Here is a 16,513-nt window from a genome sequence, read left to right on the forward strand (position 1 = left end):
ATGAAACACACACATATACATATATTATAATTGTGAAGTAAAGGGTCTTTCTGGTACAAGTGCAGGTAGAGGACTGGGGGAGGGGCTTTCTTTCCTGGCTGGGTCCAGGTGGTGCTGTCCACCTCCCTCTCACCCTGTCCACCTGTGGGCTGCCTGTGCTCCTAATTTCCTGACAGTTGTGTCAACTGCTCATTTTCATTTACTTTCTAATCTTAAAATCTTACACAGTGTGCATGTATGTACTCGAAGGCAAAGGTATTTACTGAATTTTCCCGATTTTAATAAATGTGATGCAAAGTGCTCCCATGGCTCACGGACAATGCGTTTTAGCTGTGCTGTGTATCAGCTGACTACTTGGTGAAGTTCTGGGATCTACCCCATGCCCCGAGTGTGAGTTCCCTGGGGTTTGCAGGTGAAACCCTGTTGTTAGTCACAGCCTCATGCAAAGCGACCAAAACCCCCCATGTCTGCATTACTTGTGGGGGCCGTGCAACCTGTGGGACAAAGTTAAATCATATTATGCAAAGGCATGTCACAAATTCCTTGTGGAAGGGAGGGGTGAGGATAGGTAAGACACCTAAAAAACTAGCTAGCATTTGTTGCCCTTAACTCAGAGAAACTAAAGCAGATACCTTAAAGCAACTGAGGCCAATAGGAAAAGGGGACCAGGAACTAGAGAAAAGGTTAGATCAAAAAGAATTAACCTAGAAGGTAACACCCACGCACAGGAAATCAATGTGAGTCAATGCCCTGTATAGCTACCCTTATCTCAACCAGCAAAACCCCTTGTTCCTTCCTATTATTGCTTATACTCTCTCTCCAACAAAATTAGAGATAAGGGCAAAATAGTTTCTGCTGGGTATTGAGGGGGTGGGGGGGAGCGGGAGGGGGTGGAGTGGGTGGTAAGGGAGGGGGTGGGGGCAGGGGGGAGAAATGAACCAAGCCTTGTATGCACATATGAATAATAAAAGAGAAATGAAAAAAGAAAAAAAAAATTCCTTGTGGATGGGGTGGGGGCAGGTGAGCTCAGTGCCCCTGTAACCTCAACCCCGCACACAACTCTGTGATGTGTCCAGCAGAGCCTGTGGGGGTCTCCGCGCCCCCTCCCCTGCATGTGCAGAATAAAAGCATGGAGTGCAGCTGCGGATTCACGGGATTTCCCCTCAGCAATGTGGGGGCTAGAGAAAATATTCCTCTTACCAACCAGGCGTGAAATGGCACTGGCCAGCTCAACAGGGAGGGGAGGCGGGTTGGCCACAGCCACAGAACTGTGCCACACATCAAAACCATACATGTCTTTTCCAGGTGAGCCTGGTGTAGTCACTTTTTTGTTTGTTCGTTTGTTTTGAGATAAGGTCTCACTATGTAGCCCAGGCTGGCTTTGAACTCCCAACCCTTCTGCCTCAGCTTCCTGAATGCGACGTTACAGGCTTGGCTAAAATTGAACTTTAAACTACTTAGTGGTATTTTCCACACAATAAACACCCCACTGTTATTTATTTATTTTGTGGTGCTAGGGATTGAGCTCAGGCCACCAAGAACTCTACCACTTGAGCTATGATCCCAGCCCTTATATTTTTATTTTGTTTTTCGGATAGGGTCAAGCTAACTTTTGTCCAGCTAGCTTTGAACTCATAATTCTGTTATTAGGGCCTCTGGAGAAGCTGGGACTACAGAAATGCACCACTATACCTGACCAACACCAGACTTTTAAGCCAAAGGACAGAATACTCTCTCTTGCCTAATCCAGTCCTCACTACCCAAAACTCAGTGTGAACAATGAAAAATGGAGCATTTTGTGCAGTTCACTGTCACCCTCCCTGGGTAACAAAGCAATGTGAACCAACAGTGCAGTGACTTTGATTCCAGAAGCAAAACAGTGTCTGGAGATTGTACAAAACCCAACATTCTGCAAGTGACTTCCTGAGAAAGTTCTTTCACTCAGTTACTAAACTTTTCAGACAGTATCACTGCAATCACAGAAATAGCTGTTCCCTCGGCTTTCTCCTTCCTGAAACAGCGCCCCGTGCCAAGTTCAGCTCCATGCATGGAACAAAACAGCACGCCAAGTATCTTTCAGGCCAAGAGATGCCCACGCTCTATGCTCTTCAGCTTTTTCTCTTTCCCTTCCTCCAGGAGTTTACAAAAGAACTATCAGATGTAAATATCAACTCACTAAATGACATTTTTAGCACTTTTTAGCCTTGGATGACAAAACAGTTCTGAAAGGTAACAAACATATTTCAGTTCCCTGTAACACACACCACGTGGCTTTTAAATGATGGCCAGTTTGTGTTGTTGTTGGTTACGATGTCACCGTGCTTAGGAAGTTGTACGTAGCTGACTTCTAGCCCACGCCCTGGCTCTTTGGTGACTCCATACACACCCAAATAATAAACAAGAGTTCACAGTTAGAAGATACCTGGCCCTTAAGTAGAAAACAAGTCTAAAAGCAAATTCTCAATGCAAATGCTTCAATACTTACATGAAAAATTATTTTATCACAGAGTAAAGGCTGATTTTTTTTTTACAAGAACAATGTGGGATTTATGATGACTGGATCATGCAATATAGGTCTCCCTGGTAATTAATCGAATCTGGGTTGCAGACAATTTTCTAATGAAAATGATCTGAACTATTTATAGCCTTTTTTGGTAAAATATATTTAGGGAAAGGAACACTTATAGGTTATTATTATTATGGCAGTTTTTATTACTCCAAGTACAGCAAGTCCCCTTTTGAGTAATGAAATACCGCAAATAAGCCATCTGGAAATTGACCTACAAAGAGTGATCCACTTTCTTGTTGGAAAGAATATAAATGTGTGTTCGTGTGAGCACACACACACACACACACCCCAGAAATTGTCACATTTGGCCAAAGACAACATTAGGTCGTTTGCACTGGTAACTTCTGTCCTCGTGGGGATGTTTAAAACCTAAGAATTACCATTACCTTCTGTGACGCAGACCAGGTGTCTCCCTGTGCCTGCTGCCACAGCACGCTTGTGCAAGTCTTTGCTTTCTCAACAGAGAATAGTGATTTGGCTTTGTCCCCACGGTCACCTTCTGTTCCTCCTGTACTGAATTTCCTTCCGAGTCATAGCAAACCTAAGTAAAATGACCACCGTGGGGACCAGCAGACCGATCTCTATAGGCCAGACCTACCCGGGCACCTGGGCGTCTTGTGGGCCACGGCAGTGCCGCTGACGGGCCTTCCGTTGGGTGTGACACACCAACAGTACCCTGTGTAGCTGTGACACTGGACCTGCCGAGAAAGGACAGGAAGGTGAGCTGATGACTGCCACCCCAAGGTGCACAAGCTGACTCTGCCTCTGTAGTGTCACTCAGACAAAGGCCTCAGAGACCCCGTGTCTCACGAGTGTGGAAACGCCACGGAAGGACGTGCTGACCACCACCACACAAATGTGGAAGAAAAGAGACCAAGGTACTTCACCAAACACTAGAGTGCTGGGTGCCTCCCTGTAGACAACCCAACCCAGACCCCCCTCCAGATAGAGCCCAACCCCCACCTCACAAATGGAGAAACTGAGGCCCAACAAAGTCAGGAGACTCCCCAGTCTCTTGGTTGACCCCTGGTGGTCTCAGAGAGAGAAGCCAGGCATCCAGCAGAAGGGACGCTCTTCTGGGGTACCTCCTGGCCTCCCCCATGCCCTCCTGCCTGGGACCTCCTCAGATGACCCCGGCAGAGACGCTTCTCTCCTTGTCTCTCAAAGGTCAGGTGAACTCATGCCACCCCCGATGGGTCACAGCAGTGCTGTATCATCGGAGCTTTTTCTTCAATGAGGCATCTCAGCATTGACTCTCAGAAGAGAGCAGGGTCATTTCTTACACTGCCCCACAACCTGACTTGTCACCGTCTAGCCATGACCCCATATGGGGCTGAGGCCTGGAGCTCAGTCCTGGCCAAGATGACACGGCTCTCAGCACACCCTTCCATAATTAACATGAAGCTGAAATTAAACACTGAGTACCTGCACCGGGTTAGCAGGTGTGAATGGCCTCAGAGAAGAACCCAGTCCCATCAGCAGCTGTGATAAACACTTGGGCCAGCTGAGGTACACCAGCACCGTACACGTTAGGTGACACGCAAGGCTCCCCAGGAACCAGCTTCTTACATGCGGAGGGACAGTTCTCAGACATACAGACAGCCCTGGCTCCTTCCTCCCTTCAGATCTCCCCTCCCCGGTGACACTCTCCACCCACGAGGCCCAGGTGTAGATGCTCGGAGCGAGGTGAGTAACCTGACTGTAGGTGCCGTCATCATTGCATTCTGGAATGAACACCTGCTGGAACTCCTTCCGGGCTTGTTCCTGGGTGTACTTCCGCTCGGCCACACACCTGGACACATCTGTGGGGAAAAAGAGGCAGAGTGGTCACGCACAGGAAAGAAGCTGGAGCAGGAAGACTTTCTGAGATGCCAACCTGAAAGTCACAGAGGAGGAAGGACTGTGAGGCTGGGGGAGGTCTCCTCAGAAGGACAGGGGCCTCCTGCCATACAGTCCTGCTTTGTCCAGAAAGCCGGCAGTGGGAAGAGCAGGCATCCTGCACCACAGTGAGTGAGGGAACCTGAGGCTCAGAAAGCCTTGAGAGGGCCTGCAAGGAAGCAGGCTCTTGCTTCCTAAAATGGAGTGGTCACACCCAGTCACAGGCAGGTTCTACTCAGGCCCAAGGATGTCCACCTGGGCACCATGGTCACATGCAAATGGAGCAGAGTCCAGAGGACACAGTGAAACTCAGACCAGAGCGGACTGGCTCAGAAGGAGGGGCATAGGGCACCTTGCAGGATGGGAACCTGCTGCCCCAGCACCTGCTCAAGCTGAGACCTCCTGTGAAAGGAAACCCCGGTGGCCCTTTGGTATCTTAATCCCCAGGATCTCAAAGTCCATACTGAGCTGCTGTCTCTTCCAACTTCACATGGAAAACCTGAGGACTGAGTAGATAAAAGGACCTGAATTCTTTAGCATGTCTCGAACTGCCTCACAGGGTCCTGCGTTCGTGTCAGAATCATGGCTTCATAGGATTCACCAGATGCTCTTCTCTCTCCTGTCTCTCTTTCTCTCTGGAGACCCCATAAACTAGTAGAAAGGCAAAAGTCCAAAACATATAAGCACATTTAATCTCACTCTGGAGAAAGTGGATTAGAATGCAGGAAGACAGGAAAGTCAATACTGCCCAGTCCGTGTGTCCCTCGAGCAAAGCTGACTTCTCTCGTCTGCATGACCCGGACCGGATGGATGATACTCGAGAGCCACAGGTGATTCAGTTTCCACGCCGGCAAAAGAGGTTAAAAGTGTGGGCTGAATGTCCCACACTCAGGATGATAACTGCAGTCCACGGAGGCATGTACCACCCTTTGGGAGAAGTCACGAGGTCTGCCACCCCAGGCTCTGTGACCAGGCAGCATCCCATGATACCCGCCTCGCCCCTGCGAGCAAAACACAGGATGTTCCATCTTGGCATTGGAAACCTTGACAAGAATGGCTTTCTTAGTGTTTGTTTTTCCGGGTTGAAATAAGAATGGCCCAGATTTCAAGGACATTTGTAGCCTCTCGACTCCAAGATGCTTTGTCACATGCTGTCTGCTTCCCATTGTCTCACAGTGACCCATTGACTGCCCAGAATAAAAGCTGCTGTCAACAACAATGCCATTGTGGGAGCAAGCCAGGACTGCAGGCCTGCACAAGGCGTGAGGATGCTGTTTGTTGAATGTCTCCCAGACCTCTACAGGCTCAGCTCAGGGTCTCCTGGCACACCGGGTGTGCTGCACGGGTGTCACAGGCTCCCTCTGAGAGCCCTCTGCCCAGGCTCCCTGCCTCTCGTCCACTCTGGCCCCTGGCCTGGCAGCCAGCACACAGCAGTGTGTGGTTTTAGTGTAGCCTGTGTTAGCTGAGGAGAAATCACTGCTTTGCTGGACTTGTCCTCGTTTTTGTAGGATAACCTGTGGTTTGACTGTCTCAAAGGAAAAGTGATTTGAGTTCCAGCTTGCCTGGCCTCAGCCAGGGTACAGATGGAGCCATAAATCAGGGCTAATATTGAACTACTGTGGGACATGCCACAGAAGCAAAAATTTTCCAGACAACTTGTGGGTTTCATTCCTGGCTTGGAATTCTCTTTCTTAAAGACATAACATTTGCCACCGGTTAGATAATTCTCAAAGCTGCAGCTCTGGGCCTGATAGGAAATGAAACTCCAAGTTAACATCTCAGCCGATCGTAGCAAGGGAGTTGGAGGTGACATGAAGAGAGCAGCACAGAATTTCAGGGTCGGTGTGAGTCACCCCTCAAAGTAAGTCTGTAGGCACTTTGTAAAATAAAACTGTGACAAGCACCCTGTAGTGGCTCTGGCCACCTGTCTGTCATTCCTACTCCAGAGACTTGGTGGCAAACCAGAAACAAGGACATTTACCGCTGATAAGAGTGTGACCAAGTAAACCCAGAACTGCCACACAACTTGAACATCAGGCAAGCAGATCAGTTCTACTGAAAGACACAAACAGTGAGGACACTGGACTCAAAGATGTCCCCTGTGTTCCTCCCACATTAAAACGATTATGTGCACAGTGTACGCACTCCTTAGACTAAAGAAATTACAACCCTCTAAATTATGTTTTCCATACTGGCTCTAATTTCTCCCTCACTCTGAAAGAACGGGATAGAAACGCACTCTCCGTGGAGCGTCGTGTGGGAAAGTTACATGATGATGAAGCCCTTTCTCGTCGTGCTTCTTGTGGCTGAATTAAAAATGAAGCAGGTCCCTGTTGTCCAGGGGACTTGTTGAGATTTTACTCGGGGTACTTCATTTCTGTTTACACTTTAAATCCTCAAAACATCAGCCAAGTGATTTTTGTGATGGTGCAACACAGAATTGCCATTTTAAAGAGCACAGCTCACTGGCAATTGGCATGTGCACAGTGCTGTGTGACCACAGTGTCACCATCACACATCACTGTCGGCTTGCAGGACAGCTCCATCATCCCAAAAGGAAACCCCACGCCAAGTAAACAGCCACTCCCATCCTCTTGGCCCACCCCAGAAGCATGGATCCATATCTGTCTCCATGTCCTTACGCACTCTGGGCATCTGGTGCGAATGGAGTCACAGTCACACTCTTTTGGCTTTTTGTGTCTGGCCTCCCTCCCTGAGCATCGACTTTCGAAGGTCATCTTGCAACAGCTGGACCAGGTCTCCATGGCTCTCCATGGCTGTGCTGGCTCATCTGTTCATCAGCTAGTGGACACTGGGGTTTTTCCATCTTTTGGCTATTTTGAATAGTGCTGAAATAATACGTTTTTGTTCGAGCACTCATTTTCCAGTCTTTGGGGCTTGTGCAGCAGAGGTGACTTGTCCGTTACATCTGCCTGACGCTTTCCCCATCGGCTGAACCATTTCATAGTCCCATCAGCAGAGACAGCGTTCCAATTCTCCATGTCTGTGCCAACGTGCATTTTCAAGTTGTCACAGCCACCCTCGTGGGTATGAGCTGACATCCTAGCTTTCAAAACTGTCGTCAATTTATACCTCACGGCAAACTCCATCTCAACTGAAGATTAAAATGCTAATATTCCAATTACAGAAAATTATTACTTCAACCTCTAATCAGAGAATTCAATTACTTTTTACTAGACTGAAGAAAAACTCTTTGACACCAACTTGGTCAGATATTTTTAGAAGCTTTTTGCTCCTACTTGAAAGAGGCAAGACTTCATAAATTTAAAAATTCATCACTATGTTTAGCAAGGTATCAATCACAAGAATTTTTATGAATCATTGATTGATACTAATGAACTTGGAAATGATTTGATTTACTTCTATGTGTTTGTTTTTTTTTTTTTAATTTCCACAGTTGAAAAGTAAAATAGATCCCGGTGAAATCACAAGGCTGTTTATGCGTAACGTGGGAAATACAAATGTGGTGCTCACTATAAAGTAGAAATGAGTAGGGTTTTGCAGTGTAAGACACTGGCTTTCTTTTAAACATTGAAAGAAATTAATTAAACATTAAAATTATTGGAAGCCAATAATTCTGTTCTTTGCAAAAATCACTCAAAACAGGGTCGAGCAATAGTTGGAAGACAGGCTTTGCTGGGGTCCCACACAGGAGAATCCTGGAAACTCCAGCAGCTGAGGGGATGTGCTGAGGCAGGCACTTGAGGAAGCTGCTCCAGGATGGTGGAAAACAGAGATGCTCAGGGTGACCTCAGGCTCAGGGGACCCCAAGCCAGGAGGCTCCTCCTTCAGGGACCCCTGTCTACAGCAGAACAGGACCTCAGGAACATGCCAGGGGAGACCCAAGTGTCTGACGCTCCTCTTGCTCCTGTTCTCCCTGAGATGTTTCAGTTGACACCTGTGACAGTGCCTCGGACTTCCTGCTGCAGAAGCCGGCACCTGTAGGAAGGGGCTATGCCCTTCAGTGTCCCACACTGGGGGCAGAGAAGAACAGGCCAGGCAGGCGTATTGCCTCTGGGTCTCCATGGCCACTCGGAGGTCACGATTACCATGGTGGCTGTGTGAACTCTCTGAGGTCAAGAGTTCTTTTCACTGCCATCCTCTGTAGCCCTGCCAGGGCCTGGCAGATACAGCTTACATTGCGACTGTGTGGGTTGGACAGCAAAGGGCACCCGGACAAAGGAAGTCACGCTCCCCTTGTAGAGGCCGCAGGATGAGGGCCCAGACGGCCTTGCCTTTCATTTTCACTGGCATCAAATGAAGGCAGACACTGTGTTTCAAAGCTGCAACATTTTACCACTTGTTATTTTGAAGGCCAGGCGCTGAGAAAACCAGAGAATGGCTTTCAGTGTCAACAATTCCTCCCCAGCTATGCAGTGGAGGTGTGGTGACAAGAGACCCGTGGAGCTCCAGGCAGGGACCCTGTCCCCTCTCTCTAGCTTTGCTCATTAACACTGCAGGTAGCGTGCCCATCCCAGCAGAGCACTTAGTCTATCTATCTAAAGGTCCCGTGGTGATGAAAAGGTCTGACTGCACAGCCAGGGCAGAAGGAACTGAATTCTCCTTTTAAATTCATAAAGGCAGAACAAAATTATAAACCAGAAATCACGGGGTATATGATCGGGGTTGGCCAATTGTAAAGGAAAAATTAAGGTAAGCTGCAGACCACTTCTGTTTTTTCAGTATTTGACAGGAAAATCTGACCCTGCCCACCTCTGTGGTAATCAGTAACAGCTCTCCATGAGTCACAGGAGATCATGCTGTGGTCACTAAGTCATCCTCCATGAAGTCTGACCGTGACCTTCGCTGCTGGCCTTGGTTCTCCTGAGCAACCATCCCTGAGATGACAGCCATTGCAAAAGCGAACAGAGAAAGGGTCGTTGTCCCTTGACACATCCGCAAGCATTCCCTTGTGCCAGCAAGGCCCGAAAGACCTTGTGTCCACTCTACTCTAGAAAGAAGGACACTCCAAAGGCAGGTCCATGAGAACCCCACAAATGATGGAAGGTGCACGTGGTGTGGGTGGAGGTTTTGGGACGGCCAAGCACACACTGGGTTCTAGAGTCAGGACAGGACCACAGAGCAGCTGTTTCCCGTAGCAATGTCTATGGGAAGAAAGAAATGTGTCCTGGACCGGGGCAAGCCCTGGGCGGGAGAGAATGACACTCCAGCCCCACACACTCAGCCCCACACGGGGCTCTCATGGAAGGCTGTTTCCCTGGGGAGACACTGGCAGGTGCTCACGGCTGGCAGCCTGTGGACTCCATAAGTGGTGCTCCTCGTGGTCTGACACAGCTCCTGGGGGAGGCTGTCTTAGTTTTCTCCTTTGTAATTGTGCTCTGGGATCGTCTTCACGGTGCAGGAAAGGTAAAAAGATGGTGGCGCTTCTTCCCTGTTTCCAGTTCTCTAAGCATAGAGAAAGACTTAGCAGAAACACATTTTTTTCTGATGAGAAGACTTCAGGTACCTGCTCCAGCTCCGTGTCCGGGGGTGGGGAGAGAAGTGCCCTGCCCAGCAAAGAGAGGCCAGCCGCCTATCCACAGTGGTCCAGGGTCCTTGAGTTTGAGGGGGCAAAACTGCCTGAAAGCCCCCCAAGTCCAACCTGGACGGAGGTCCTAGGAGTCAGCCCTTTCTCTGTAAGGACAATGACAATGGCACCAGTGTGCACTTGCAGTATCGCTCTGGGGTTCACACAGAGAAAGAGCCAGAGGTCCCCAACCACGCAGTAATGGTGCCCTGTTTATTCCTGCCATGGGGACAGGATCTGACTGTGACCACGGAGGGCATCCCACACCCTGGGTCTCCCCAGTGCCCAGTGCTCTGCCTTATTGGGTATCACCAAAGCCGCTCGGGCACAGCAGCAAACCAAGCACTGGTGGGGACACAGGCAGCAGAGGAAGCACCTGAGGCCCCGCTCCTGTCACACAGCGAGCCCCTGGTCTAAGAAACCTCCAAGGAAGCTGCTTCGTCAGGTACCTGTTATGGCTTTACTCAAAGTAGCTCCAAGGTCTCCTGGAACGTGACTTGTTTTTTTGTTTGGTTGTTTTTTTTTTTTTTTTTGGCTTTTTTCATTCAATGCCAGCTCCGCTGTTGTCAGATCAAAAGGAAAATATGAATGTGTTTGCTGAGTACTGAAAACACAAACTCCGCACACTTCCCTGAAAATATGAAAAAATTCATGAGTGCAGCCCCTGCAATTCTAACCAGGGTGAATGGTCAGACCATAATGTGAACTGCACAAAACATCTTCATCCTCTTTCATTAAATGTGGACTAAAATATTTTAAGTGATTTTCCTAACCAGTACATCCAAAACAGTCTTGCCCACAGTTCTGTCACCCGACAAATATGTGAAAGCATCCTCAAAATACTAAACGTCAGCAGCAGCCTTGCGGAGGGGACGCTGGGCAGCACAGCCAATTCCTACCCAGGCATCTCGAAGGGAAAGGCTGGGCAGTGGCTCCTATCACCTGGAGGGAGAAGGGACAGTCCAATCTCCTGCCCCTCATCGAGCATCAGGGAAGACAGTCCCAACATGGGTCTGGCTGTAGAATCTGCAGAATTTATGCTCTTGGAGAACAGAGGAAATTGTAGTACAAATGGCGCCACCTGGGTCCAATGGCACTGGGCTGTGTCCCCGTAAGTCATCTCAGGAGAGGTGGGAGGTGCTAACTGCTGGCCTTTGGGGCCTGACAGTGAAAACCAGCCCAGGGTTTTCATTAACGTCCTGTGCCCACCGCGAGCCAGGACCCAGGCCAGGGACAACCCCAGCCACAGATTGGAAGCTCCTTTCAGGGCAGCTCCAGCATGGGACAGTCTTGGTTCACTCTGACGAGGGTGAAGCAGAGCCTCTGGGAGCCCCACTGTGCACCCCAAGTCTGGGGCAGCAGAGCGCTTGGCACCCAGGTGTCTTTAAGACTGTGATGTGTGGCTAAGGTTGCCTGCATCGGCCGAGTTCCGTGTTTGCTCCCCTGGGCCAGCTCCAAGAGTAATGACCACAAGTTGGACCTGTGAGTGTCTGTGCGCTGTCCCCATGGTGATCCTTTTGATTTAAGCTAAACTTGCTTTTGGGAGGCGAGTCTCACGTTTATCAACTGCTCCCTTATCACATTTTGGGGCCACAATTTTATGACATAAAATTTTAGTGAGGGAAATGGGAATTCCCCTACAGAGTCATCCAGATAAACTCGGCTGGGTGCAAACAGGAGTGAACCGGGACACCATGGAAGGGACATCCATGTTCCACTCACACCCAGCTACCTGCCAGAAAAGAATCCAGCTTGGACCATGACACATGATGAAGTCTAAAGTCCAATGCGTGGGAGGGACCTCCTCAAGGCAGAGAGCATGCCCTGCTGCCAGATGGCCACCCCAAGACCATGCAGTTCCTGGTCCTCATCAGACAGTCCCTTGACTGTCACCCTCAGAGGCTGGGGCCACCGTGAGGCTGAGTGTGAAGGCTTCCTCATGGCCCTTCAGCAGAATGTCCCACTGGGGTTATCTACGGGAACATGGTAGGAAACGGGCATAAGACGCCCGATGAACGGGGCTCTGTGACCTCCTTGGTCAGCCCTTGTTTTCACAAGCTAAGTCTGCCTGTGTGATTGCTTCTAGAGGCTTCTCTCAAGAGCAAATCCTGGCATTAAATGTATTAGATTTCCTCTTATCTCAGCACAGGTAGCTGAGGGAAGTCAAGGCACAAAGCTTTATCTGAGTTTCCCAAATGTGTGTCTAGTGCCCACTACCTAGACACAAATGAGGGAGGACATGGTGCCAGGTGTGGACCCTGCCCCTCACTCCATGGTGTCCCTCACTGGGGTGCAGGTGTGGACCCCTGGCCCTCAATTCTTGCCAGTGCCCCAGCCCTGGGCCAAGCTGTCCATGAGGACACACAAAGCCCAAGGCCACTGTCCAGGAAGAGCTGTCCTTTCTATCAAAGGTGTGAGGACTCTGAAAGGACAGAGATCTTTGGCTGGAAAAGCAGAGGCCGAATGAGGCATACTGTTCCTAATGGTGCAACCTTGAGTTTGAAAATGTTCCTTAAATGAATATTTGATTGGCATCAATGAGCAGACTCGTCCTTTGTGGAATGTAAAGTGAACAATGTCCAGCAGTCTTGGAAGGTAGGGTGTCAGTGCCTTGCGCTCCTGCATCCATGGCCCCTGGGACACAGGGCTCCATGCCTGGTCCTGGTGCTGTGTCAGGTGACCTGCCACCACAGGGCCCAGCAAGCCACCTCCAGGAGGCAGGAAATAGAGCTGGGTAAAGGATATCAAGTACCCGCCTGGATAAACTGTGTGTGCATTGTGCATATGTGTGCACATGTGTACATGAGTGCATGTTTATGCATGTTTGTGTGTATGCATGCACAAGCACATGCATGCATGTCTGTGTGTGATGTGTATGTGCACGTATGCATGAGTTTGTGTGCACGTGTGTTTGTGCATGTGTGTGTACACGTGAGTGTGTGACGTGCACATGTGTTCCCCATTCAAGGAAAGTGAGTGCTTTGATCCAAGTTTTCATCAGCAAAATTAAAAGTAAATAATATGCTGTTTACTAAAACTTAAATGCCCACTGGAAAAGAGTTCAAGGGAAAAATGAGGATACAGAATTTGGGGCATCAGGTGGATGGCATTCAATAAATTCCTTTCTTCTTATTCTGTAGTTAGGAGTGGATGTTGGGGAAGAAAAAATGTCATTTGCAGAAAACCATTTAATTCACATGGCACACTCCCTCCTCCTCAATCTGAATCCCACCGGACAGATTTTCACGGTAGGGAGGGTGTGCAAGCGTGTGAGAATGGGACCATTAACATGTAGCTAATCTGAATTATGTTCTCCTTCACTTTTACAGACATTTTCTATACAAAGACATTTCTTTTTATTTTTTGGAGGTACTGGGGTTGAACTTGGGTCCTTATGCTTGTGAGGCAAGTGCTCTACCACTGGAGCCACACCTCCACCCCTTTTTTACTTTGGTTATTTTTCAGATAAGATTTTAAGTTTTTGTCCAGGGCTGACATGGACCATCGTCCTTCTACTTAATGCCTCTCGAGTAGCTGGGATTATAGATCACAGGGATGAACCCCCATGTCAGGCTCATTTGTTGAGATGGGCATCTCACATTTTTGCCTGGACTGGCCTTGAACTGTTTTCCTCCTATCTCCACCTCCATGTCCCTGGGATTACAGGTGTGTCACCATGTCTGGCTTAAAAGATATTTCATATTTCTGCTTCAACATTTTGAACAGCTTTCCCACTAAAAATTTCACTTGTGATCACAACAAAATGACAGTCTTTCTCCTACATATCCTCATGGCACCATGACTTGCTGACTGGGCTAAAGTTAGAAGGAAACTCTGCAGTCAGTATGCTCCTCCCAAGTTAGGTGGACCGGACACCCCGCAGTGTCTCCATCCTCACCTCCCAGCTCTTCCCAACTGAGGTAGAGCTGCCTCAGGCCCTAGAGGCCCCTGGTTCAGACAGGTATGGAACCTAATCCTGGCTCCCCAAGACTCTGATGTTGAGGTCTGGGGGCCCTGTGGGCTGGCCACCCCATGAAGCCCAGGTGCCCTGATATGGCCAGGCCTTGGCCATCCCAACTCTTCACCTCGGCACCTTCAGCCTTCAAGTTTTGGGATTCAGATGTCACAGTAACACAGCTTCCTAAGGCTGCCCTTCTCCCCTGCCAAGTGCAGACTCCAGGACCTGATGTCCAGCCCTCCACAGCGGGCTCCACCTTCTCTCCCAGCCCCTCCTGTTGCTCCATGTGGACTGGGATCTACCCCGGGACCTTGGTGACTCTTACCTTGGGAAGAAGATCACACCATCTCCCCATCACAAGTTAACACTTTAGAAACAGCATCTGGTCACACAATCAAACTCCGCAGCGTCATTCTGTCCATCCTCAGGTAAAATTATCTCCTGCTGCCTTCCTGCAGAAGCCTCCTGCCCACCTACCTTGGCTCAGGCCCCAGCCTTTCAGTAGCATTTAAATGTTTGGTGTCCTCTAAGACCCTAAGTTTGGTTAAACCATGACGCAAACCATGATGAAGAAAGAATCTGTGATGATGTTCAGCACTGGTCATGGTCAAAGGCACACAGATGTGACAAGAAAAAAGTGTCAGCTCCAGCAGAACACAGGCACACAGCTCGCAGACACACACCGTGCAGGAAAGACTTGTGTCTTTGCCAACTCAGCCTGCAAGGGGCTTCTAGCATCCCAGGAGCCCCACCTCTGAGTGCACACACAATTCTTTTGTTTTGGTTTTTGTTTACTTGAGACCAAGTCTTGCTATGTAGCCCAGACTGGCCTGGATCTAATGACACCTCAGTCTCAGCCTCCCAACTGCTGAGATTACAGCCATGCACCACCAAGCCCAGCTAGTAAGCAGACATTTCTCCAGCATGTCACTGGAAGAGTTCTTGGGGCTAAATGAGAAGGTAAAATTCTGTCCTGGTTGTCTCAGAAAGTACCCAGGTCTGTTGCCTAGAATTCTGCATGTGGAAAAGAACAAATACATTCAGAAGCTGGTGAAGACAGGCATTGTGCCCTGGAGGTGGCTGACATGGTGGTCATTTACTGAACTCAGAGACTGCTGGCTAACAGCCCCTCCATGCAGAGTATTTCCAAAGGTGGGTCTTGTTTCTAAGAGAACATGGGAAGGGAAGTAAGTCTCCTTGTGAAGCCGTTCATCTTGGGTCTAAGACGCCATTGTTTGTTTCCGGGAAGTATTTCGAGGTGTGGCTCTAACTTGAGTGTGCACTTTAGATCCTATTTCTGAGCTGGGAAATTGAAAATGAACATTGCAAGTGTAAAGACAGAACCCAAAACTCATGGAAAGTTGCACGTGTGCTGTGGTAGGAACCCCATTTGCTGAAAGGAAAACTGATGCAGGGTTGAAAGAGTCGACAGCAGTTTCAGACTGTGGGGGAAAACAATACTTCTAAGAATGACCCTCTTTTGAAACTCATCAAAATTACTCTTCACCGACATGAGCTGAGAAAAACATGACGAGCTAAATAAATACCCCAGGCACGCACACCTCTTGCAGCCAGTCCTGCGGTCTCTGCACAGAGCGGACCGAGCTCACCTTTGCAGTTCCCCCGGTACGCGATCTCTAACTGGGGGTCTTTGCACTTGGCGCGCTGGAACTCGCAGCGGGACAGGAAGGTCCTCCCGTCCGACGCGCACAGAGGCTTCTGCGGGGAGCCCGCGCAGTCCAGGCTGCAGTCTCTGTCTTTGTCCTGATCGACTCTCAGGAACTTGAGGGAGACAAAGAAGGCAGACAAGTTTAAAGAATTGTTCTGTGGAGCAGCAGGAGACAGAAAGCCACCGAACAGCCAGGGAACAAAGCCGTGAGGGGTACAGCCATTCAGTGCTCTTACGAGTGTTTGCAAAAACTGTAAGCACCATCTGTTTTCAAAACCTGGTCATCGCCGATCCCCTTGTCCCTAGTTGTCGTGATACAGAACGCCACGTGCAGCCCTTTCTCTGTGGGCTCTTTGCTCAGGGGTCTGTTTCACACTTATCCTCGAGTAGAGGGGGTTTTCTTTCAGTAAATGCATACCATGTCCCCTATTCTGGAAGTCGGGAGTGTCAGGAGCGTGCCCGGCTGGGACAGGAAGGTCACATCTCCTCCTTGAAAAGCCACCAGGCAACCACCTGCATCCTCAGAATCCCTGTGCATTCGTGTTTGAAACGGATAGCTGCCTTTTTAAAGCATTTTTATTTATTACATTACAGCTGTACAGGGGTTCATTGTGATATTCACATATGCACGCAAAGCACCCAGGTTTGGTTCTCCCCCTCCATTTTCTCTCTCTTCCCTCCCCCTCCCCCTCCTGTACCCTCTTCCTTCCCCTCCCCTTCCCCCTCCATAACCTCTTCCTTCCCCTCCCCCTCCCCCTCCTCCTTCCCTCCCCCTTCTGTACCCTCTTCCTTCCTCCTCCCCGCCCCCTCATACCCCCCCCTTGACATGACCTGTCCTGCAGTCCTGTCCTTCAGTGTGTAAGTCCTGCTCGTTGTTCAGTGGGCCTCGGC

General features: G+C 49.3%; 1 protein-coding gene across 4 annotated transcripts in view; it reads right to left on the minus strand.

Annotated features, from left to right (window-relative positions):
* The window catches only part of Smoc2 (SPARC related modular calcium binding 2), a 155,654-nt gene that overhangs the window by 88,150 nt on the left and 50,991 nt on the right, over nucleotides 1–16,513 (minus strand). For all 4 annotated transcript variants that reach the window (XM_074070121.1, XM_020167614.2, XM_074070128.1 and 1 more), the window contains exons 2-4: nucleotides 15,564–15,735; nucleotides 4,265–4,371; nucleotides 3,168–3,267 (exon numbers count right to left, since the gene is read on the minus strand). In XM_074070121.1, coding sequence (XP_073926222.1) covers nucleotides 3,168–3,267; nucleotides 4,265–4,371; nucleotides 15,564–15,735 — 379 coding nt within the window. The remainder of the gene's footprint in view (nucleotides 1–3,167; nucleotides 3,268–4,264; nucleotides 4,372–15,563; nucleotides 15,736–16,513) is intronic.

Source organism: Castor canadensis, chromosome 1 (assembly GCF_047511655.1).
Source record: "Castor canadensis chromosome 1, mCasCan1.hap1v2, whole genome shotgun sequence".
NCBI classification, from domain to species: Eukaryota; Metazoa; Chordata; class Mammalia; order Rodentia; family Castoridae; genus Castor; species Castor canadensis.